General features: G+C 37.6%; 1 protein-coding gene across 2 annotated transcripts in view; it reads right to left on the reverse strand.

Annotated features, from left to right (window-relative positions):
- LOC131167324 (thioredoxin reductase NTRC) overlaps positions 1 to 24881 on the reverse strand; it is an 80540-nt gene that overhangs the window by 30697 nt on the left and 24962 nt on the right. For both annotated transcript variants that reach the window (XM_058126092.1, XM_058126091.1), the window contains exons 2-3: positions 14773 to 14980; positions 14541 to 14646 (exon numbers count right to left, since the gene is read on the reverse strand). In XM_058126092.1, coding sequence (XP_057982075.1) covers positions 14541 to 14646; positions 14773 to 14980 — 314 coding nt within the window. The remainder of the gene's footprint in view (positions 1 to 14540; positions 14647 to 14772; positions 14981 to 24881) is intronic.

Genomic DNA, 24881 nt, shown 5'->3' on the forward strand with positions numbered 1-24881 from the left:
TTCCTAAGAGTCTCGACCAGGAGCTCAACCAGATTAACCCGTCCCCTAAAATCTCAGACATGAATTCCTGAGAGTCTCAACCAGGTCGACGATTGTGAGAAAAATTTCAAATTTTGAATTGGAACGTTGGAATGGTTAGGTATTTGGAGGGAAGCCTCCGAGGGGTTGTTAAATATGTCATTCTGGGCATATTGTGTGTAATGAGAGGGTAAGAGAAGGAGAGAAGATCATTGTAATCCATTGTATTGTGTATCTTTGATCTTCATAGTGAAACTCTTACAAATTGCTCTCGTGGATGTAGGTTTTGCCGAACCACGTAATTCCTAGTGTCGTTGCTCTTATCTTTGTTTTCTTTATATTGCGATGGTTGTGGAAGTATTTTGTTTTTCATCATTTAGATTGTTGCAAGTGTATGTTTGATCCTTTATACAATATAAATATTCTATTGTGCATTGTTTGAGAGACATTTTTCACAACATCACTCTACTTCAAAAGTAGGTTCTATGGTGTGTGTTGTTTGCAGATGATATTGTATTAATTAACGAAACTAGGGACGGAGTAGAGGCTGAGTTAGAATTATGGAGAAAAACTTTGGAATCTAGAGGCTTTAAGATAAGTAGAAATAAAATAGAATATATGAAATGTAATTTTAGTAATGATAGGAGGAATATTGGAAACAAAGTTAAACTTGATGATGAAAAAATAAATAGCACTTGTAGATTTCAATACCTTGGATCTATTATGCAAGCTCAAGGAGATATTGAAGATGATGTAATGCATAGAATTAAAGCAAGTTGGGTAAAATGGAGAAGTGCTTCAAGTGTCCTATGTAATCGTAGAATACCTTTAAAATTGAAAAGGAAGTTTTATAGGACAGCTATAAAACTAGCTATGCTATATGGATCGGAATGTTGGGCGACGAAGAAACTTAATATCCAAAAAGTAAAAGTTGTCGAGATGAGAATGCTTAGATGGATGAGTGGTATAACATTGAAATATAAATTAAGGAATGAATATATTCGTGGTAAGTTAGGTGTAGCTCCTATAGAAGATAAAATAAGGGAGGGGTGACTTGGATGGTATGGACACTTGCAACGTAGGCCTTATAGTGCACCTATGAGGAAGAGTGATATAGTTACTGTAGGGGGCAGTAGAAGAGGTAGGGGTAGACCTAAAATAACTTGAGAGGAGATAGTAAGTAAAGATTTAATATCCTTGAATCTATCAAAAGAAATGGTCCATGATCGCATAAATTGGCAGAAAAGGATTCATATAGCCGACCCCACTTAGTGGGACTAAGGTTTGGTTTTGTTGTTGTTGTTGTATCACTCTACTTCAATATGTTTTGTCCTTTATCTGTAGCAATTGAAAGTCATGGAGAAATTATGATTACTCAACTGCTGATCCATCTAAACAATAGTATGGTGTGTTTTCAACAAAAATGACATCTGCACGGACTGTACTTAGTGGTTGCAGGATCTTAGTGTTTTGCCCCTTTTAAGCACAAGAATATCCCAAAAATGCATTCTTGGTAGCTCACGATGATAGATGTAACCCTGAAGAAACCTAAATGTGCACAAGGGAACTAGTGAGGTCTAGTGCCATATAAAACAGCATAAAGCAGGTGGTTAACAAGGTAACATGGAAGAAGGGCAGCATCAACACATAAAAACATTCAAGGAGAGCTATGTGTATCTTTGTTGTACGGGCAATATCTAGGATATGCCCATTGTTTCTCTCAACCACAATGTTTTGCTATGGAGGATGTGAACATAATGTTTGATGAGCATGGTCATAAATTTCAACATATTTTGCTGAAATTTTGAGCTTTCAATAAATTTTGGGTGATTCATAGAAATTTTGACTGAAATTTGTAAAACCTACTGACTACCATTTCAATTTCAAGGGTAGAAGAAAATGGAAATTTCTATTATAGTCAAAACCCAAATAGAAATTTCTCTCTTAATTAATCGTATTTTCTTATTGATAATAAAGATTCTTACAAGAACAATATGAATAGCTAAGGGCCGACGAGCCAAGGGACAGTCTCAGGTAAACAGTTTTTATAGGGCATAAGCCTCCCAAAAGGTAACGGAAGCGTACAAAGGTTTCCTCAGGCTGGACGGAGATTGGCCCTCAAGTGCAAAGGTAGAAGGGAGCTTGACTGCAAGACCCACCCGTCGAGCAAGGATGAAAGTTGGCCTTAGTGATCCAACGGTGCCAAGTGGAAGAGTCGTCGCTCAACGGATAAAAGTTACTCTTGGGATAACAAGCTAATCTTCCCTTCAAACTTTTGATAATATATGAAAAATTAACATAGATATTAGCTACAACATTTTATTTGACCATTTACATCTAAAAAATGCATGTATATGCATAATAAATAATAGTTAACTGATTTGTGAATTGCATTTATGTTATTTGAATATGTTTAATATCATTATTATATTACAATTATTGCACCTTATACACCACACACCTGTCCTTGATGTTTTAGTTCTAAATCTTGCATTATTATAACAGATTCACTGAAGTTTCATAAAAGAATTCCATGCTTCACTGCATATTTCCATCATTTTTTTAATTTGAAATTGAAATTGACATATATATAAATTTCCATCAAAATTTTTTAGCTTTTGAAGCCTCCAAATTTTAGTCAAGAGTGAAATTTAAGACCCTGTCCATGAGGTATACCCCACTCAAAACAAAACAAAGATAAATCATGGTGTTCATATTCAAGAGCATTATCATATCTTAAAACATGAATGAACTTACCCAAGTGAAATTTTATTTCACTATAAAAGGATTTGAATCACTAGTCTTCCAATATTTTGCAGAATGTTTAGTTTAGTGGAAAACCTAATCACAACATAGGTCTCCCCGTCTATTTATAATAGGGCAAAAGACACTCACCTTTCTAAGGTTTGGCAAAATACGGGGACCTACCCTAAGGTTTCAAAAACCCCACAAACCTCCCCTCAAAAGACTTGTCTTTCTATGAAATACAAGGGAAGGTTTTTGTCTTCTTGGCAAATTTTATGGGAGGTCTTTGAAATTCTTGAAACCTTAGGGGAAGTTAGCGTCTGTTTGCCAAACCTTAGGGGAGGTCAGTGTCTGTTACCCTTTATAATATAAGGCACAAACATCGCAATGACCATAGATAACTGATACTCAATAACTAGCAACTAGTAACAAGTAACACTTCCCCTCAAACTAGAAAAGCTAGAAATAGATATCATATACTCTAGCTTGTTACAGAAGGATTTAATCCTAACACCCCATAGCTAGACCTAGCAAAGAGAGTCAAGTTAGATAATCCGTGGTAGAAACAGATAGTGTGAGGAAATTACAATCCATATACATTCAATTAAGTGGTGGATTTATGGCAATTCAGATCAGATAATCCATCATCCCCATCCCAAATATAATTTTTTTGACATCGAATGAACAATTTATTTTGTAATATAATGACTAAAGTTATTTTTAAAATTATGATTTGGTAAATTATAAGACATTTAATAACCAATCACAAAAGTAGAGACCTATATTACCTCGTAACTATGGAATATTGTTAAACATTTAATAACCAATCACAAAATTATGATTTTTTATTTTTATTTTTCAAATCAAGAATTTAGGGTTTTTTTTTTTATCTCAAGAATTAAGCATTTGGGCTTGAGTTTGCATGGTAGCATAGGGCAAATCCAGAGGCGCAAACAGCAGTAAGAGAGTTGAGAGTGTAAGATTGGGTCTTATCCAATTGGGCTTATGCTAGTTTGGTCTGCTAAACATAGGCATATGGAATTATCTATAAGTTTGGGCATTAGTTGTTAATGGGTTGGTGGATATCCATCAAATAAAACCCAATATCCACCAACCGACCTGTTTAGGGGTGGATAAACTTTTTTAAACCATATCCAATTCATTTAATGTCGATTTGTTATGAATCAGTTTAAGTGGGTCGAATTTGGTTTGAATTAATAGATTTTTATCTACTTTGCCAAGTCTGCCCACAGCTTTAGTAAACCAATCAGCAAGTTGATATTCAAACTTCATATGAGAGGTTGTAATGAGCTTATGACAACTCAAGGTCTTAAATTTCAATTTCGAGCGAAATATCGAGTCAATAAAATTATAGAAATTTCAATGGAAATATCAATATCAATGTCAATTTTGATTTCGACGTTAAACAAAAATTGGGACAACAAACATAATAATGCAAGATTTGAACTAAAATATTATAAATAAATTAAAATAATGACACGTATTTGGCTTATAGGTGCAATACATTTAATACAATAATCATATTAATCATGCTCAACTAAAGTAAATGAAATTCATGTATTAGTTAAATATCATTTATTATATTGTTGAATAATTGGGTAAAATGGAAGACCTTAACTTAATGATAGGTCTCTCCCTCTATTTATAGTATATTTCAAGTACAATACAAGTGAACATAATACCCTTACTAACTCACACTTATTAACATAACTAACACATAATAATAATGCTAAATGACTAAATAACCACTAACACCCCACCTTAAGCTAGAGCATATATATCATATGCTCCTAACTTGCTACAAATGAATTTCACACGAGCACCTCCCCTTTCCCAAGGCTTTAGTGAATAAATAAGAAAACTAAAACTCAGACTCCACATAAGTGGTCGTAATGAGCTTTTGTACAAGTTTCTCCCAAATAAAGTGGCAATCAACTTCAATGTGCTTTGTCCACTCATGGAAGACTGGGTTGGAGGCAATATGAATAGCAGCTCGATTATCACACACTAACTCCATAGGCTAAGAATGTGGAAATCTAGTTCTTTCAACATATTCTTTAACCAAATACATTTATATGTAGTGTGCACCATAGCCCTATGCTTTGATTGAGCACTTGACCTAGCCACCACAGATTGTTTCTTACTTTTCCAAGACACCAAATTACCACCGACAAAGACACAGTAGCCAATTGTGGATCTTCAATAGGAAGGCGACCCAGCCCAATCTGCATTTGTATATCCTTGAATATGAGTGTTGCCCCAATCCTGATATAAAAGACATCTCCCCGGTGCACCTTTGAGATATCTAAAAATGCGAATTACTGCATCCCAATGACTTGTTCTCAAGGAATCGAGAAACTAACTCACAACACTAGTTACGAAGGATATATCTGGTCGAGTTACTGTTAGATAATTCAACTTTCCAACAAGTCAGTCCCGTCCTAGATTAGGCAATAAATCACCCATATCTGACAGACTGGCAGTGACTTATTATTGAGATCCATAGGTGCATCAACAGGTTTGGATCCCAACAGCTTGTCTCATCTAAAAGATCAAGAACTACTTCCTCTGAGACAAAACAGTTTCTGTTCAAGATCTCTAAGCTTCTATACCAAAGTACTTCAATGGTCCCAAATCCTTTGTCTAAAACTTTGTCTGCAATAAATGTTTTAGTCTTTGAATACCTTGATCATCATCACCAATAATCACAATATCATCTACATACCCTATAAGCAGAATCCTTCTGAATGGAGTGCAGCGATAAACAAAATATAGAATGATCTACTGCACATCATTAAATGCCAAACTCGAGTGCTATAATACTGAAGCGGCCAAACCATGCCCATGGAGACTGTTTTAAACCATATAGTGACTTCGTAAGCCAACACACTAAGCCTGACTCCCCCAACAACAAACCCAGGTGGTTACTCCATATAAACCTCCTCCTGAAGATCACCATGTAGGAAAACATTCTTCACGTCTAATTGGTGTAAAGGCCAATAATAGGTGGTGGTTAAGGATACGAACAAACATACTAAGGCGAGTTTGGCTACAAGTGAGAACATGTTTGCGTAGTCCAAGCCAACGACAACCAACCACAAATTTATCAGGAGGAAGACGTACTAAGTCCCAAGTATCATTATTCTATAGAACACGCATCTCTTCTGTCATTCCATTCCTCCACCCAAAATGGGACAAGGCTTCAGAAATAGATTATGGTACACCAATAGAACACAAAGTACTGACAAAACAGTAATATAAGGGTCACAATAAATCATAACAAACAAAATTTGAGATTGGACGTAGGGTACAACTATGTTTACCTTTTCGAACAACAATGGGCGGATCAACATATTGGGAAATAGGATCATCTGACAAGGGAACTAAAGGCGTCGAAATGGAAGCTAGAGGAAGCTCTCCTCCCTTGAGTCGCTGTGTGCATACCTTCAAATTGGGTTGATCCAAGCAACAAGAAGGACTCAAATTGGATGAAGATGTTGGAGTATTGGGCATAGATATTAGGTTAGGATCTAGAATACAAGGTAGGGGAAGGGACTTATTAAGGTCAACAGTACTCTAGGAATCAGAATAGTGTGGCGCAGATTCAAAAAAGATGACATCAGCAAAGAAAAAGAATCGATGTAAAGTAGGGATATAACATCGATATCCCTTTGAGTCCAAGAATACCCTAGAAAAATGCATTTGATAGCACGAGGATCCAACTTTTCCTGGAGTTAACTGATGGACAAAAGACATACAACTAAATATACGAGGAGGAAGGGAGAACATAGGAGTCTTAGGGAAGATAACTGAATATGGGATTTTACCACCAAGGAAAAAAATGGCATTTTATTAACGATAGAGCAAGAAGTGAGCACGACATCACTCCAAAACACTTTAGGGACATTCATTTGATACAATAGGGTACAAGTGACTTCGAGAACATATCTGTTTTTCCATTCTGCAACTCCATTTTGTTGTTGAGTGCGGGCACAATAAGATTGATGGATCATACTAGAATTAGTCATGCGGGTACTGAATTGGGTACTGACGTACTCCTTAGCATTATCACTACTAAGTATTTTGACTGGCATAGCAAACTGAATCTTTTTTTGAGAGCAGAAGGCACAAAAGATATTAAACAACTCAGAACAATCTTTCATTAAATACAACCAAGTTATCCTAGGGCAGCCATCGACAAATGTAACAAAGTATGGAAGCCCCATTTTCGATGTGACCCGACTCAGACCCCAAACATCAGAAGGAGGATCTTAAAAAGACTATATGGTCATTTGTTGAACCGGTAAGCAAAGGGAACATGATGATGCTTTGCCAACTGACAAGATTTGCACTCAAGACTAAACACAAAACTCAAGGTAGGAATTAGCTATTTTAATTTGTCCAAGGACGGATGGCCAAAGAGACAATGGACTTGAAGCAGTGTAGCAATAGTTGTGCAGGCAATGGGAGAAGACAAAAACTCAAAGTAGTAGAGTCCACGAGCCTCACATCTGATACCAATTGTCTTCTCGTCCTCAAATCCTAAATAATCACAAAACAAAACAGTATGTTACAAAGCAATTTAGTGCCTTTGTAAGCTTACTAATTGACATAATATTGAATAGGGACTTAGGAGTGTATAAAATAAAAGAAAGAGAGATTAAGGGAGTAGGATTTACCATTCCTATCCCTTTCACTGTAGTCGTGGACCCATCAACAATGGTAACTTGAGGTCGATTTTTAGACTATTGAAGGGTAGAAAAGAAGTTGGTTACACCTGTCAGATGGTTAGTAGCAACAAGAGTCGATAATCCACGGACTAGTGGGAGAGATACCAAAAGACATACAAACTGTAGGATTACCCTTCTGAGCAAAAGATGCAATGTGATGAGATGCTTGTTGGGATGTTTTGATACTGTAGGAACCTTGAATACTCTTCCTCTAAGATAGTTATAGTAAGTTGTTCACCTGTACAAATGCCTAACGATGGAAACAAACTTTTGGGAATTGAGGATGCCATCCCAACACACACACAACCTCGATACAGCAGCAACTCAGAAATACACAGCGAACAAAATGCTCTTGGGATTCCAAAAGTGAACTTCTAGACCAACCAAAACAACCACAAGTGAATTGTCAAGCTAACCGAACCAAACATAAATGAGTCAACTGTTGATTCAACCACGAACGAGTCACCAAAACTGGACATAGCACTGCCACAACCCTACAAAATCAATGTATAAATGCTGCCACTGCTCCAAGAGACTTAAACAACTGAACATAGCATTGCCACAACCCTACAAAATCAATGTATAAATGCTGCCCCCGCTCCAAGAGACTTAAACACATCCCCAAAAAACCAACATGCAGCTGCAGTACTGATGGGGATCAACATGCACCTCGAGTATCTTTCGTGGATATTGTGACATGTGGACAGCCACCCGAATTCCACTATTAATGTGAACTTTATTTGCAGCAATTGAAACTTCTCTTAGAAGCTAGCTTAGATAGAGGATGACAGCTTGCAAGTCAAAGACTCTTGGGTTTTCAAGAAGCATTTATTTCATTTTTTCCTAGACTCCACTATCATAATTATTCTAGTTCCTAAGCACCTATTTCCTATGACAAACTATTTCCTAGGAACCTCATTACCTATGTTTTAAATGTTTTATTTTACTTTTGTATTTTCTTTAATATTTTAAGAAGCCATGTGCAAGTCATGTGCATATAAGGCTATAAATATGCCATCACTTGTATTGTAAAAGGCATCTTGCATTATCAATTAAAAAAAGAAACTTTTGCTTGAACTTGTGAATTTTGTTCCTCTCCTTGTGAGATAGTGTGAGGCTACGTTCCGTCTCCCCGAAGATTGGGTGGTGAGAGACCACGACAACATCAACGTCATCATCAGCTTGTTCATGGTGTGATCAAGTACTCATGTGTTTTGGTGTTTGACATTCCGAACCTTTTGGTAAGCTCGTTTCAATTCCTAGTTTGTGACCATCTAAAACAGCCCCTAAAAGTACCTTGTAAGCCTTGAAACTCTACCTAAAGCCTTGATTGAATATCCTTGTTCATTCTCTTTGAATCTTCCTAGATTTTCTACATGAACATGCTTGATAGTACTATGCTTAGGGATATTTGATTTGTACACTACGACTTGTGATCTAAGACTTCTAATATAATATTTTTAAAGTGAACTTGATTACTTGAATGAAATGGTCAACTAAGGGCTTTGAACCAAATCATATATGTTTTCAAAATCTCAACTTGTGGTCATTAGAATATGTTTGTGATGTTTATGCTTGGTTAATTCAATTCTTATCATAGATTGTGATATTGTGTGTGTGCTACAAAGAGGGTCAACCGTAGGACTAGGGCTACTTAGAACCGTCCTACTTCAAGTACCAAACAGCCTCTATACAATAGAACATTTGAAGTACACAGCAAACAACATTCTCCTGGAATTCATGGACACCATACCAACACACAACATTCAACAACCAGAGTAAACCACAAACACACAATTAACAAGATTAAAAACGAATCAAGAACTCAGCAATATCACTGTTTCAGGCCTCAATGAACTCTATAATTACTGAACAACAGCTTCAGGCATTAGCAAGCAAACATTTCCAGAATGCCACACATGAACAACTAAAAAAGGTGATACCTTTGGACGAAAAAAGACAAACAACTTGACATTATGGTGTGAGGAAGGACTCAATACATTAGAGGGAGGAAATCAGAGCAAATGGCAGCTCAAAAAAAGTCTCACGTGCCGGTGAGTGGGGGTCGGCACTGCCGGATTTCTGCCAGCGTTTGGGGGCACATGGGGGATCCTCTGGCTATGAGATTTTGAGGGCTGGAAGATCAGCAGGTTCTGTGGCTTGCTATGTGGTTAGTTTTGCAAAATATGAGGAATTTCTTGAAGTGTTGAAGAACGCAGCAGCATCCTGGATTTTTCCGGTGACTGCAGTATTTTCCAGCAACTATTGAAGCTGTTCCTGGACTTTGGTGATGCTGATGACCCTTATATTGCAGGAGGTTGCGTGGTATTACAATATTTAGGATTTGATTTAGTGGTGGTTATGCAATTAGGTTTAGGTCGGATCTTGCTCTGATACCATGTTGAATAAATACCATGTTGAATAATTGGGTAAAATGGAAGACCTTACCTCAATGATAGGTATTCCCCCTTTATTTATAATATATGTCAAGTACAATACCAATGACCATAATACCCTTAATAACTCTCACTTATTAGCATAACTCTAGCATATAATAATAATGATGATAATAATAATGCTAAATGACTAAATAACCCCTGACATATACAAGTACCAATAGTTAGATATAATGACCAAATAAAATGTAGTAGCTAATGTATAACTTTAATTTTTTATGCAAATTCAAAAATATGAAAGCTATCATTCATATCCATATTGCAAGAATCCTTAGTTTCAATTAAAAAAAAATCGGATTAATTACGAGAGAAATTTCAATTTGTGTTTTGAATCTCAAATTTTAACTTTTAAGGAAATTTTATTTTATAGTTAAAATTTTAACAAATCTGATTGAAATTTCAAGATTTTGATAAGTTTCAGATGATTTGTGGAAATTTCAGCAGAAATTCTTCAAGCCAAAATATTGACTACAAGTTCAATGTCAAGGGTGGTGGAAAGCAGAAATTTCAATGGAAATTTAGATAAAATTTAAGACCATGTGCGCAAGTTTATCCTGAACAAAGTGACAATCAAACTTATTGTGTTTCGTCCGCTCATGGAAGACTAGCTTGGAGGCAATATGAATATTAGCTTGATTTTCACACATCAACTCCACAAACTGAGATTACAAAAAATCAAATTCTTCCAACATGTTCTTCAACCAAAATAGTTCACATGGCCCTTATATTCTGACTCAGCACTTGATCGGGCCATAATAATTTGTTTCTCACTCTTCTATGATACTAAGTTACTACTGACAAACCGGTGGTACCCAATCATCTGTACAGGGGCAACCCAACCCAATCTACATATCTACAACCCTAAACCTCATCATGATACAAGAGACCTCATAAGAGTACACCTTTGCAGCATTACAAGATACAATTGATAATAACCCAGTGACTTGCTTAGGGAGAATCAAAAACTGGCTCTAACACTCTTTTTGAAAGATGGGTCCAGGTGAGCAACTATGAGGTCATTGACTTCCCAACAAGTCTCCAAAATCATCAAGGATCAGCCAAACAATCACAGACAGCTAGCAATAATTTTCTGTTAGGATCCATAGGTGTATCAATGGGTTTGAATTCCAATAACCTAATCTATTCTAAATGATTTAGAACATACTTCCTACATGACAAAATGGTCCTGTATGAGATCTGAATACTTCTGTGTGCCCAAGAAGAATTTCAACGGCCCAAATATTTAGTTTGAAAATTTATGTGTAAAAAAAACCTTTAGCCAGATCATATCATCGATGATCACAATATCATCCACAAACACATTCAACAAAATCCTACCAACAGAAATACAACAACAGTTTTCCAAACTCAAGCACTGACGCATTCAACCAGCCAAACCATGCCTTGAGAAATTGCTTTAGACCAAATGAGAATTTCTTTAGACACCAATGCTGACTCCCCCTAATTAACAAACCCACGTGATTGCTCCAAAAAGACTCCCTCTTGAACATAACCCTGTAGGAAAGCATTCTTCACATCTAATTCATGCAAAGGCCAATGAAAAGTGGTGGCTACAGAGATCAAAATAAAACCCAGGTAACTTATATCCTTTGGCAACAAGATTTGGACTTTAGATAACTAAAACCATTAAGGTTGACCTTCACAAGTACACCCAGCGACAGCCAACCACAAATATATTCAGAGGTACAAGTTCCAAGTGTTTTTATCCCATATTGTACGCATCTCTACCATTGCTGTCCTCACCTCGAAATGGAATAAGGCTTCAGATACAAATTTAGTAAGAGAGTCAATAGAGTACTAAAAATATAGAAATACAAGGTAACAAGAAGTCATAGCAAATAAAATTAGCGATCAGATAACGGGTACATGTGAGTTTACCTTTCCAAAAAGCAATAGGAAGACCAAAATCAGACAAGGAAACCAAAGGCATAAAAGCGGGAGCTTGAGGAGGGTCTCCTCCCTTGAGTCGCTATCATTTGTAGACTTGCAACTTAGGTATAAGTTGGTGTCTAAAGAAACCAATGGGACATTCATATGATATAGTAAGGTATAAGTGACTTTAAAGGTAAGAGTACCTTTCCTCTCTGCCACTCAAGTTTGTTATGGAGTGTGGACACAAGATATGTTGATCAAAAATTCACTGAGATCAATTTAAAGGTATAATTATGTTTGTTTGTTAGTGTGGACGCAAGATGACCGATGAATATAAATTCACTATGAAGCATCTTAACACATAAATCCAATTAAGTCTTTATTTCATAACAAAAGGCACATAGGATATTTAACAACTCAAAATGATATTTCATTAGAATAAAGCCAAGGCATTGTTGACCAGTCATCAACTAAAGTAACAAAATATCAAAAACCCAACTTTGATGCAAGGCAAATAGGATCCCAAACATCATAATGACTTATCATGAAAGAGCTACCTACATGTTATTGACTCATGAACATGGTAATTAAAATCACAATCTGGATCATAGGATCACATGATTCTATGATCCAGATTCACCCAAACGATCCAAGTCACAACAAATATCGGAATCAAGTAGAATCGTGGTAGAATTGTAAAAGAATCAGTAGAATTGGAATCATAGAACCGTGCAGATCCTACTCCGCTACCTGGATTGGGATTTTTTTTTCCTTTTTGGGCTTCAATTATGTGGCCCAATACATGTTTTTATTCACCCAAAGGTCCCAAAAGGTTTATGTTTGGTCTAAAATCTTCTAAAACTGGGGCAAAATGGCTCCCAGCCTCCCATCAGTGAACAGATTCAGCAGAATCTGCACCTGATTTCCCTGGAGTTCGACACCTCAGTCCTTTACTCCTCATTGAAATTCAGCAACTCTGCACCTGAATTTCTCTAATGTTCGACAACCAGAGAGCGCTCCATCTGGTTACTGGTGTTTCATCAGCAGCAGCTAGCAGTCTTACTGTTTGATCAACAGTTCTTTCGCATTCAACAACCAGAGTTCCTGGGGTTCAACAAAAACTCAGTCCTCAGTCCTCTTCCTTCTTTGGTGTTTGACAAGAAAACATCAGTCCTCTTCAACACAGAGTTCTTGTTTGATCAGCAGCAGAGCTGCAGAGGTATGCTTTGAAACACATTTTTTGCTTCTTGAAAAGACAAAATTGTGAGCACTGTTTTTCTCCTTCTTCTCCTTTTCTTGCTCTTCTTCTTTTTATTATTTGAACTTTTTATTGTATTTTTAACTTCTAATACTTACCAAGTTACTAACCAAGTTTTTAGTCTTAAGACTAGTCATAAAGTTCCACATATATAATTCTCAATATTTATTTTACATTGAAAGTAGAATCTTACAATTCTTGATCCGATTCTACAATTCAATCCAGCAGACCCCTCCAAAAATCCCACTTAAAATCCCAATTCTAACAACCTTGCTCGTGAAGCAAACAGGTATCAATTATGCTTTCCAAATGATAGATTCTTTTTCCATCTTTTTTTTTTTTTAAAAATCACTAGGAAGTAACTTAAAGAATTGATGCACACTAATACATAAGATGGACCTTGAACAATGCTACAAGCACATGGTTAACTATGTTAGAACCAATGGACTAACTTGACACTTTTGATCATGCCTACCAATCTTAGATATGCAATTAGAAGCCCAACCCACAAATTACATGGCACAATTTGCGAGAACTTGAACTTACACTACATGCTAAAGTGCATAGTTTTGGTTGTAATGTTCAAAACATTGAACCACAATATCTACTGGTGACCTGCATAAGCCAAAGATAACGTGAAGACAATGATGATTTCAGAAAACCCCAGAGTGGTGAAATCGCATATCACAATCTCTCGAGCTATTCAACTGAGTATCCAACCGAGCACAAAGTTACCAAGCATGTTTTACTCCCTAACTTGATTCAAAAACTCAATGTCATACTAGTGCACAAAAGATAAAGCTTTTATAACAGAATAAAGCTATAAATTGGGAAATTATCATACGGGACATAGGATGTGCATTGGACAAAAATAGGGCATCAAAAGCAGAGTTTAATAGGCGTTCATCTCATCCGTATGCTAGTCTTGCTGATGGAGGATAAAGGTGGAAGACCACAGCATAGCTATAGCACCGCATGACACCAATGTTGTCAAGAAAGCATGCTTCTAAGAATGAATGGCACAAGAAACGCTACTACTAGAGATGGCAAGCTGCAGCATGGCTGTTACATGCGTGAAAACATCAGTTATGAACTTATGATTGGCATGCCTTTAAGACTGCACCTTGAGGTGTCTCCTTGAGTATTAAGTTAAGGAGTCCAGGGCCTAAGCCTTATGCACAAATTCAAACCAAAATTACAATAAATAGCACCATAACCCTCATGAAGCTTCGATGATAAGGTCCCATGTGTAATAGTCCCATACTGTAGTTATAAATAATGAAGATTTGTTTCTTCAAATTCAATGAACCCCTTTCAAGTCAATGTAAACATGCTTAAAATGATCAAATACTTCCATAATAAATAAAGCTTATGCGAACAATCAAAATAGAATCAACATGCCATAAGATAACATATCACCTTGCGTTCACTACTTTGCACAGTAAAAGGGCTATTCTTCACATCAATAATTTCCACATCTTCTTGGAATAATTCTGCACCCCATCGCTCTGCTTGCTTCCGCATCCTGGTCAACAAAACCATGTCAATATTTCACCCAAAAAAAATTTTTTCGAAGTGCCAGTCACCCTCTATAACTGAAAACAAAAGAACAAGGCATGATCATAAGAAATTCATTTCCATTTTTTATTACCGATCCATCAAATCTGGACCAGTTATTCCATCTGGAAAGCCCGGAAAGTTCTCCACTTCAGTAGTTGTCATCAACTGTCCACCTGGAACACCGCCTACCTGATACCCCTCAAAAACTACAGGCTTCAAATTGGCACGAGCTGCATAAATTGCTGCTGTGTATCCAGCAGGACCTGAACCTATTATCACCACATTCTCAATTCCTTTAGCTGCAAGAAAGAATATAAGTTAATTATTTTTACATTGCCAAATTCCATAAGCTGGAGTAGTTAGCACAAACAAAAACATCCCTTTTCTGCACTATGCCTAAACTCAAAAGAAGCAAAATTTTTCTTCCATACATGATTTATTGCATTAGGGAGGCGGAAAAAATAAAAATAAAAAAAGCGAGAAGGAAAACCTTTAAATAAAACAAGTATACCATCTGTTTCATGGCAAAAAGAAGCTTGAAAGGATAAATTAAGCCAACAATATATGGCTATACAATATCAGATTTTGACAAAATGAAAAGTAGTATCCTAATATATAGTAACTAAATTAAGTGCATTAATAGTTAAAATCAGTAGTTCTATAAAATAATAAAAACAGACCATGAATTAGTATGTGGTAGTGCTTAACTCCAAATATTATAGCAAGTTAGCAACAATTTTTGCAAATGAGCTTAAAGACATTACAAGAGATTACACTTCAAATAATAAGTGATAGCTCAAGTCCAACCAGGAAACTTCATAAATATGACATCCTTCTACAGAACTTAATTCAGCTCCACAAAGCTCTAACCCAACAACTTGAGCTTGGCCGTTAGGTCCCATAACCTATAAAGTCATTCCAAAATATGCCAAATCATCTGAGTTAAAATTTTCTCACCCAACCCAAAGTCAATTATGATGAATATAATTTTTTCCTTACTTGATCATCTCACATCCCTGTTTATGTTGGGCTCACTTCACTTCGTGGCCATGTCATTCATCATGGATAGCACATATCCTACAGTTATGTACATGCTCTGCAAACCAGACCATACCAGCCGATTGAACACAGTTTGCAAACTCAAACCAAACTGGCTGGTCAAACCCGGGTTCAACCAAAACCAGTAGAAGCTCAAAACCGGATTTGAGTTGAACCGGGATCAACTCGGCCAACTCAGTGCGACTCAACCTGGACCGGTCAAACCCAATGGGTCAAGCAAGTTGGCCTGGTTAGGGGACTGTTAATAAATGAGTATAGCATGCAAAATATAAAGGGGCGAGAGTTTGAACTCTGGTCTAGGGGAGATGAAGGAGCATCTAAACAAGGAGCCAACCTTGTCTTATATAAGTAAAATATATAATATATTTAAATGCTTCTTCATTTTTTACATCTGTTAGTTTGTTTAATAAAAACATAAAACTGACCTTACTGGTTGTCACTGGTCCAGGTTATAAAACCATAGTTATGTAACACTCCAAAAATGCTCCTCAACATCACCATTTAAAAATTCCTTGGGCAACATGCTTCTCAATCTATCTCATATAATGGATAGCTAAATGGTGAAGAGCATGTTCTCCAAGTAATTATTAAATGGTGATGATGAGGTGCAAGGCTGGAGTGTTATGTATTTTTGTAATAAAATTTATTTTAAGGATTATATACATTATTGGCCCACAACCTAAGAGCTAAAGCTTGTAGGTCAAGTGATAATTTAACATGGTATTGGAGCCAAGGTGGCCAGGTTGTCCTGAATTCTAGTCTTATTGCCCGCATTTATTGCCAGTTGATTAAAAAAATTATCATGCTCCCACTAATGAGTGTTAATTCATTCTTTGTTTCTTTCCACATGCAATCGAGCTGCTCCAACGCTACCTGAACAGTGCTCCAATGCCAAAATAGAATCAACTACTCCTTCCAATGGTCCTCTTGGACTGCTCCTCTCTTTAGTCTCTTCATCGCGACCATGGGCATGTATTTGGAGATTACTAACAAAGTTCTGTTATCAGCTTCCCTCAATCCAAAACTTTCGGCTACAATTCAATGGGAACAAGATGGGGATGCAATCCACACTTAGGGTTGATCGCAAGGTCTTCAACGTGGATCGTCCTATTAATTCTTTTGCGTATCACATCTCAAAATTTGTAGGGAGGTTTGTCTATTATATCCTTCCAAAGAACAAGGAATTCTTGTGGGTTTTGCAGTCGGTGGGACACAGAAGCCGAGAATTCAATGAGCTAGGTAATGGTGTGTCTAAACTTCAAAGGAGGAGTGTTGACATGAGCTTGTATTCGAATGGGAGGAGTAGATACCTGTGTATAGAGAAGGCTTTCCGAGGTCAAACAAGAAAGATTTATGGATTCTGAAAGGCAGCCAGAGGGCATATTGGAGGTGTTTCCTCACGGCGATACTGGATCTTTTTATAGAATATGAAGTAGGTGTTGACAAAAAACTCTAATCTAGGTGTGCAGCGTGTAGAGCTTCTTACATCTACTGGTTTGAGGTGAAAGTGGGCAAGGGAGAGACTTCTGTAGGCTTTCAGAGGGGCGATCATTCACCAACACCATCAGAAAATTCCCGGCATCTAGGAGGTTTACCAGTAGGTTACAAGAATATGCTTCCTTTTTCAGGTGCAGATCCTTCACATCTTGCTGGCAGGGAGGTTTCAAAATTTAAACTTGATAATGGGCCAGTAGGATACAATTATTTGGACTGGATAGAAATGGGTCTTCTCAGAATGTGCTGAGAAGGATAGTCTGTGAATAGGTATTGAAAGGTCAAAAGTCCAGCCCACTCCAGGAGGAAACACTAAGCCCTTCTGGAAATAATCTACTGGGTCTGGAATTCGCACCCTAAACAGCAGCGAAAGGCCTCTTCAATCAAGATGGTTTGGCTGTGCTGGTGGTGAGGTATTAAGGGGATTCAGACTGGTTTCCTTCAGAATGTAGAGGGAGCTGATGAATGGGAGTCAGAACTGCTGAAGAGGAAGGAAGAACCAAACTCCACTACAGAGCTTCTTTTCAACAGAGCAGAGGAAAACAATTTCCCCATTAATAAACCTTTCTCTCCTTTACACTCTGATTTTAGGAAGAAATATAGGGGTATGGCAGATGGGGTGTTAGAGGACAATTCATCAATTCATCCTTCGAATTGGAAGATGATCTAAGTAGCCTGCAGTATTCTGAGAAGGGCCGGTTGGTCGATCAGTTGAGAGCCATATTTGACTTTGACGGAGAGGATGGCTTGCTGCAGCAGCGTACAAGGATTCCAGAACTAAGGGTGAGGAGTTAATGGGGCAGAATGTGGTGCTCTTAAAAAATGCACAGAAGCTTGAGAAAGATTGTCAACATTTGAGCTCTGAAACTGCACAAGCAGGTAAAGATGATCTCAATCACAGCTCTGACCAGATGAAGGCTTTAATTGGTAAGGGGTCTTTGTCACCTGACCCTCAGCATATTAACAACCAAGAGGGCATCATGGCGATTCCTTCTTCTGTTGGGAGGATAGTAATGAGAAGACATATGATCTAATGGAGGATCCAAGTTCCTCAAAATCTAGAAAGGTATTCTTCCTTTCTAGTTCAATCTATTCTTTCTTCTTATATTCTATGCCAAAGAGAGGGTTACTCTAGGGGAGGTGCCTCTGGGTTTAGCTTGGGGGAGGTGAGAGAGACTATAAAGTCCAGTGAAAACTCCCAAATGACTTGGGTTTGATATTAGTAGACCTTGAAGGTAATGAGGTGAGGGTGGGTTTAAGTCCTAGAAGGCTAGAACATATGAGAGGAAAAATAAAAAAGTTCAAAAAGAACTAAAAGATCTAGCTTCTCCTATTAATTATGAGAGTGGTAAAGGTGATAAAAACATGTTAAGTTTTGAAGACTATTAGTTGGAATGTGAGAGGTATAGGGGCTATAAGGAAAAGGAGCTTGACCATAGAGGCTTTGCCAAGGCACTTTCTTAATATCGTTCTCATTCAGGAAGCAAAGTTGGAGCTAAGGGGGAGGGGGGAGTTTGTTAGGAGCATTTGGGACGATTGTAATAGGTTCTTACTCTCTCGTCTCTCGAGGTTTATTAGAATATTTTTCCCAAAGTGGATAGTTTGGTGGGGTTATTTCCCTTTCTGTTTTGGTTGAAGTGAAAGGGAGGGGTCAGTGGTGGATCTCTTCTATGCATGGTCCTTCTTTCTTTTTCTTTTTCCTTTTTTTTTTTTTTTTTTTCTTTGGATAGCAAAAGAAGAGAATTCATTAATAGGTGAAGAATTTATAGAATTTATAAAGACGAGAATATGACATCTACCACTGTGTATGGTCCTTCTAAACCAACTCTTAGGAGTTCTTTTTTGGATGCGCTTTAATATGCTTTTAGTTTTTGTTCCCCTCAGTGGATTGTGGGTGGTGACTTAACACAGTTTGCTTTAGGGGGGAGAAAATGGGGGTGAGAAAGTAATAACTAGCATGCAGCATTTTGACTCACCTACTAGGGAGTGCAGTTTGAGAGATCTCCTGTAGGGAAATGCAACCTTTTACTTGGTCTATAGGAGGGGCTAGGGTAGTCACTAATAGGCATGATAGGTTTTTGATATGCAGAGAGCGGGAGGATGAATTTCTAATATCTCCCAAATTGTTCTTCCTATGCCTACTTCTTTGATAATTTTCCTATTATGCTAAAAGAGCTTTTGGGGAGAGGAAGTGGAGAGAAGTGGGAAGGGTTTAGATTAATGAGGAAATTGAAGTGACTAAAGGAGAATTTGAAAGAAAGGAATGCGAGGTTTTTGGTGATATTAGGATTAGAAATATCAGCATTTTAGGTGAGTTGGATTGTTGGATAGGAGAGAAGAGGATGTTAATCTCTCGAATAGTGAAGAGGGGAAAGGAGTCTCTTTGAAGAGTGAGTTGGAAGAGATGATTTTTAAGGAAGTGAGAAGCTAGAGTTAAAAGACTAAGGGGGTGTTTATTTGCACTCAATAACCTCTAAATAGAGGCTACGCTCTTAATGGTCTAATATTAAGTGAATCGGCTCTGAATGGGTACTTCTGGATGACAAATGTGTTTTGGCCAAATTACAACTTTCTCGTTGCTGATTTGGTCAGCAACAAATTTATGCCCTCTTTTTGAAACATAACAACAATAACAACAAAACCAAGCCTTAAGTCCCACTAGGTGGGTTCGGCTATATGAATCCTTTTCTGTCAATTTATTGATCATAGACCATTTCTTTTGACAGATTCAAGGCTACTCTTTTTGACACATTCATCCTTCAAAAAGTCCAATTGCATGCAAAAACCCCCAAATACTCCCCTCTTTTCTCCTCTTCACGCAAGAGCCTACACAACCTCATAGCTTTCTCTGCAAATCCCCTACATTCTTGTGCACGGCAACTCTAACCTTGCCGATTTTTTTTTTTTTATTGTCCCTTCTTTCCGCTATTCTTGGTTCTTTCGGCAAATGGAGCAAAAGTAGCAACACTAAAGGGTGAGGCCATCGGGAATGGCTACTCCCTCCAATTGGCGTGGGTGAACACCGCCCAAAAATCATTGATGGCGGATCACACCTTTGTTAGACCAACCTCAATGTACAGCCCAACATTTATAATCTCCACATTCCCACCAAGTATCAATCTATAAAGGATCTAATTGGGAATAATATTAGCTTGGAAATCTTGAAGATTCTAAAACTTCTAGTGATCTTATAGGTGGGAACATGGAACTTGAGAGAGAGAGAGAGAGAGAGAGAGAGGAGAGAGGGAGAGAGAGAGAGAGAGAGAGAGAGAGAGAGGGAGACAGAGTGAGCCAGAGAGAGAGAGAGAGACTCCTTGGACTCCAAAATTCTAATTTTATTTGTGTTCTTAGAATTTTATAATTTATAACCTTTTAAAAGAATGATATGTTCAAATGTTCACCAAACAAGTTATGCTTCTCAAAGTTAAGGGGTTCAATGAACCTCTAAATTGGAATGCAAAATTCAAAGGCTAATTTAATGTTCAGTGCCTAATGATTAATTTAGCCAAAGGGCCCCTAAGTTTAAATGGGTTCAAGAAGGTGATTGCAATTCTAGTTTCTTCCATAGGCTAGCGAATGGGAAAACAAGAAAAAAATTGATTAGGGAATTGGATGAAGGGGAAAGATTATTTGTAATCCAAGCTAGATTGCCTCTGAGATTACTAACTTCTATTCTAACATGTATTCTATGGAGGATGCCTATAGACTGATGATTGAAGGATTAAAATGGAATCCCATTTATAGAGATCTTTTGAGGAGGAAGTGAGGGTGTTGTATTTGGGATGGAGAGGGATAAGACTCCGAGACTGGATGGCTTTAATATTGCATTTTTTTCAAGATTTTCCGGATGTGATTAAGGGAGATTTGTTCAAAGTCTTCAATGAATTCTATGGGAATGGGATTTTGAGCAAGAGTATTAACTCCGATTCATTACTTTGGTTTCGAAGAAGAGTAGATCTATCAAGATTACAAATTTCATACCTATTAGTCTAAGCTTCTAGTGTATACAAGATTATTCACAAAAGTATTATCTAAAAAGTCGAGTGCGGTGCTTGATAGGACCATATCTAGGGCTCAAAGTGCAATTGTGGGGGTAGACAAATAGTGGATGTCGTATGGTGGCCAATGAGGTGGTAGAGGATATTCAAAGGAGAAAGAAGAAGGGTTTCATTTTTAAACTAGACTTCGAGAAAGATTTTAATAAAGTTAGATGGAGTTTCTTGGATAAAATCTTTGTGAGAAGGGGTTTGGTGAGAGACAACATCTGAGGATGAGAAGCTATATGTCTAATGTGTTTTTTTGGTCATAGTAAATGGTAAACCTAAGTCTTGGTTTAGTGCTTCGAGGGGTATTAGACAAGGTGACCCACTTTCCTCATTTTGTTTGTCTTAGTGGCTCATGTTTTGAGTAGGATGGTTGGTAGGGTAGGGATAGGGGTTTGGTAAAAGGTCTAGTTGTGGGGAAGGAAAGTGTGGTGGTCTCACACCTTTAGTTTGCAAATGACACCATTTTCTTGTAGATAACCATAGTCCTTTTAGGATTATTTTAGGTTTTCTCTAAGAGGGTGTATGTGCTTAAGATTAACATGGGAAAAGTGGTTTATCTACTATGAAGGTGCCAATTGAGCATTCTGGGGTGTGATCCTCTAATGTGGATGTTTGTTGGATTGGCTTTTTACAAACCTTGGGGTCCTTTGGCAGGAAATCTCAAATCTGCAAATTTTTGGAATCTGGTATTGGAAAGGGTGGCAAAGTGTCTAGATGGTTGGAAGGGGGCTATTTTCTCTCTTGGAGGTAGAATCACTTTTATTTAGGCTTGTCTGTTTGGTATCCCACTATATTACTTGTCAATTTTTAAGATTCCTATGGGATTGCTAGTAAGATTGATAAAATTATGATGAATGTTTTGTGGTCTAGAGTTGGGGTTCATAGGGATCATTTGGTGAGTTGGGATGTTGTGTGTAGATCAAAATTGAAGGGAGGGTTGGATCTTGGAGATTTGGTGTCTAATAACATTGCTCTCTTAGCTAAATAGCTTTGGTGTTTCCCCTATAGGATTCTTCCCTTTGGCATAGAATCATTCGACGCAAATTTGGGTTGAATGAGAATAGGTGGGATGCCAATTTTAGTTTTAGATGTTCTTTGGTTGGGGAATGTTGTTTTGTCCACCTCTTTTCCTCGTCTCTTCCATTTGAACTCAAGTCAAAATAGCATTATTCTTATTTTGATGTTGATTTGGATGTCCTTTGTGATGCGGAACCCCAAGAATGAACGTTCGGAGACCCCAAATCATATTTATCAAAACTTCAAACCCAAAATAAGATTCGACATGGTAGTGGATCCTTGACCTATTACTTGACGTGAAGCACAAACCAAGAATATCAAATTAATGGATGAACGCAACAAAGGTAGCACCTTTGATAAGTTCAGTGAAAGTTCAATAAAGACCTTGAAGAGAAATAATCCTCACTTGGAATTGTATTCAGCCAACATATTCCTTTTTTCAATACAACGAAGAGTTGGCTACTTATAGAAAATAAAAGAAACCCATGACATCAGCCCGACCAATAAAAATAGGCTATGACATCAATCTGGCCAATAAAATAGCCCCACATAACCTTAAGCATGTCATGTCATTTAATGAAACATGTGCAAGTCACATGCCACGTGCCATGTCATTTAATGAGACATGTGCAAGTCACATGTCATGCTTAATTGACACAATTGGCTCACTATTTAGCCCATACTTTAATTAAAACAATAAAAATTTCCCAAACAGCCCCTATTGGCTTAAGGTTCCAGCTTTACACGTCTTTAGACAATTTATCATCCTCAGCTCTTCAAGAAAGTCCCTTTCTTTAGTGTCCATGGCCCTCATTGACTCTTGCTCAAGCAACTTCTCAATTAGTCTTTGCGTAGCCTCCTTAACCTTCTTGGCTCTAGCTCTTGTGATGGGTCTGCTTGGCATGTGCAGATCATCCTGTGCAATCGGAGCTTGTTGGTTCATATCATTCCCCCTCTCCTCAAAAGGATTCATCCTCAAATCATCACCTACATCAAAAGGGGATAAATCAGAAACGTTGAAAGTTGCATTGACCTTATACTCACCCGGTAGATCCAACTTGTATGCATTGTCATTGATCTTTTCTAGCACTTGAAAAGGTTCATCACTCCTCAGGTGTAGTTTTGTTTTCCTTTTAGTAGGAAACCTCTCTTTTCTCATATGCACCCATACCTAATCTCCCGGTTCAAAAGTAACGAACTTGCGCCCCTTATTGGCTTGAGATGAATATTGTCGGTTATTCTTTTCGATGTGCTGTCGTGCTTGTTCATGGATCCTCTTCACCAAGTCAGCCTTGTGTCGTCCGTCTAAGCTAGCTATCTCATTCACAGGTAGCGGCATCAAATCCAATGGAGAAAGGATTAAAACCAAAAACAATTTCAAATGAAGAAAAATTAGTAGAAGCATGCACAGTTCTATTATAAGCAAACTCAACAAGTGGTTTGCATTCTTCCCATGATTTTAAATTCCTTTGAATGACCGCACGCAATAAGGTAGCTAAAGTCCAATTAACTACTTCGATTTGACCATTGGTTTGAGGATGACAAGTAGTAGCAAACAATAGCTTAGTTCCTAACTTTCCCCACAAAACCTTCCAAAAGTAGCTAAGGAATTTAACATCCCTATCACTCACAATTGTCCTAGGAATGCCATGCAATCGCACAATGTCCCTAAAGAATAAATTGGCTATATTTGTGGCATCATCAGTTTTATGGCAAGGAATAAAATGTGCCATTTTAGAAAATCTATCAACCACCACAAATATAGAGTCCATACCCCCTTTGGACCTAGGCAAACCTAATATGAAATCCATTGAAATGTCTACCCAAGGTTCACTAGGTACAAGGAAAGGAGTATAAAGGCCATGAGGTATGACCTTAGACTTAGCTTGTTTACATGAAATGCATCCAGAACAACTCTCTCTACATCTCTACACATATATGGCCAAAAGAAGTGTTCATGCAGAATATCTAAAGTCCTTTGTACCCCAAAATGTCCCATCAAGCCAACGCTATGTGACTCTCGCACAAGCAATTCTCTTAAGGAGCAGTTAGGCACACAAAGTCTATTCTCCCTAAACAAATATCCATCATGCTAACAGAATTTATGAAACACAAATTTATCACATGCCTCATACACATTAGCAAAATCAAAATCTTTAGCATATAAATCCTTTATGTACTCAAAACCCAATAGCTTAGTGCTAAGTGTAGTAATTAAGGCATACCTGCGAGAAAGCGCATCAGCCACGACATTCTCTTTCCCCCGCTTGTACTGAATGACATATAAAAAGGTTTCGATGAACTCTACCCATTTGGCATGGCAACGATTTAGCTTACCTTGCCCCTTCAAATGCTTTAATGATTCATGATCAGAGTGGATCACGAATTCTTTAGACCACAAGTAGTGTTGCCACGTCTTCAATGCCCTCACCAAGGCATACAGTTCTTTATCATACGTGGAGTAGTTCAATGCTGCCCCATTGAGCTTTTCACTAAAATATGCAATGGGACGCTTATCCTGCATCAAAACAGCTCCCATACCAATCCCGGAGGCATCACATTCAATCTCAAAAGTTTTAGTGAA

This window comes from Malania oleifera, chromosome 11 (assembly GCF_029873635.1).
Source record: "Malania oleifera isolate guangnan ecotype guangnan chromosome 11, ASM2987363v1, whole genome shotgun sequence".
Lineage (NCBI taxonomy): Eukaryota > Viridiplantae > Streptophyta > Magnoliopsida > Santalales > Ximeniaceae > Malania > Malania oleifera.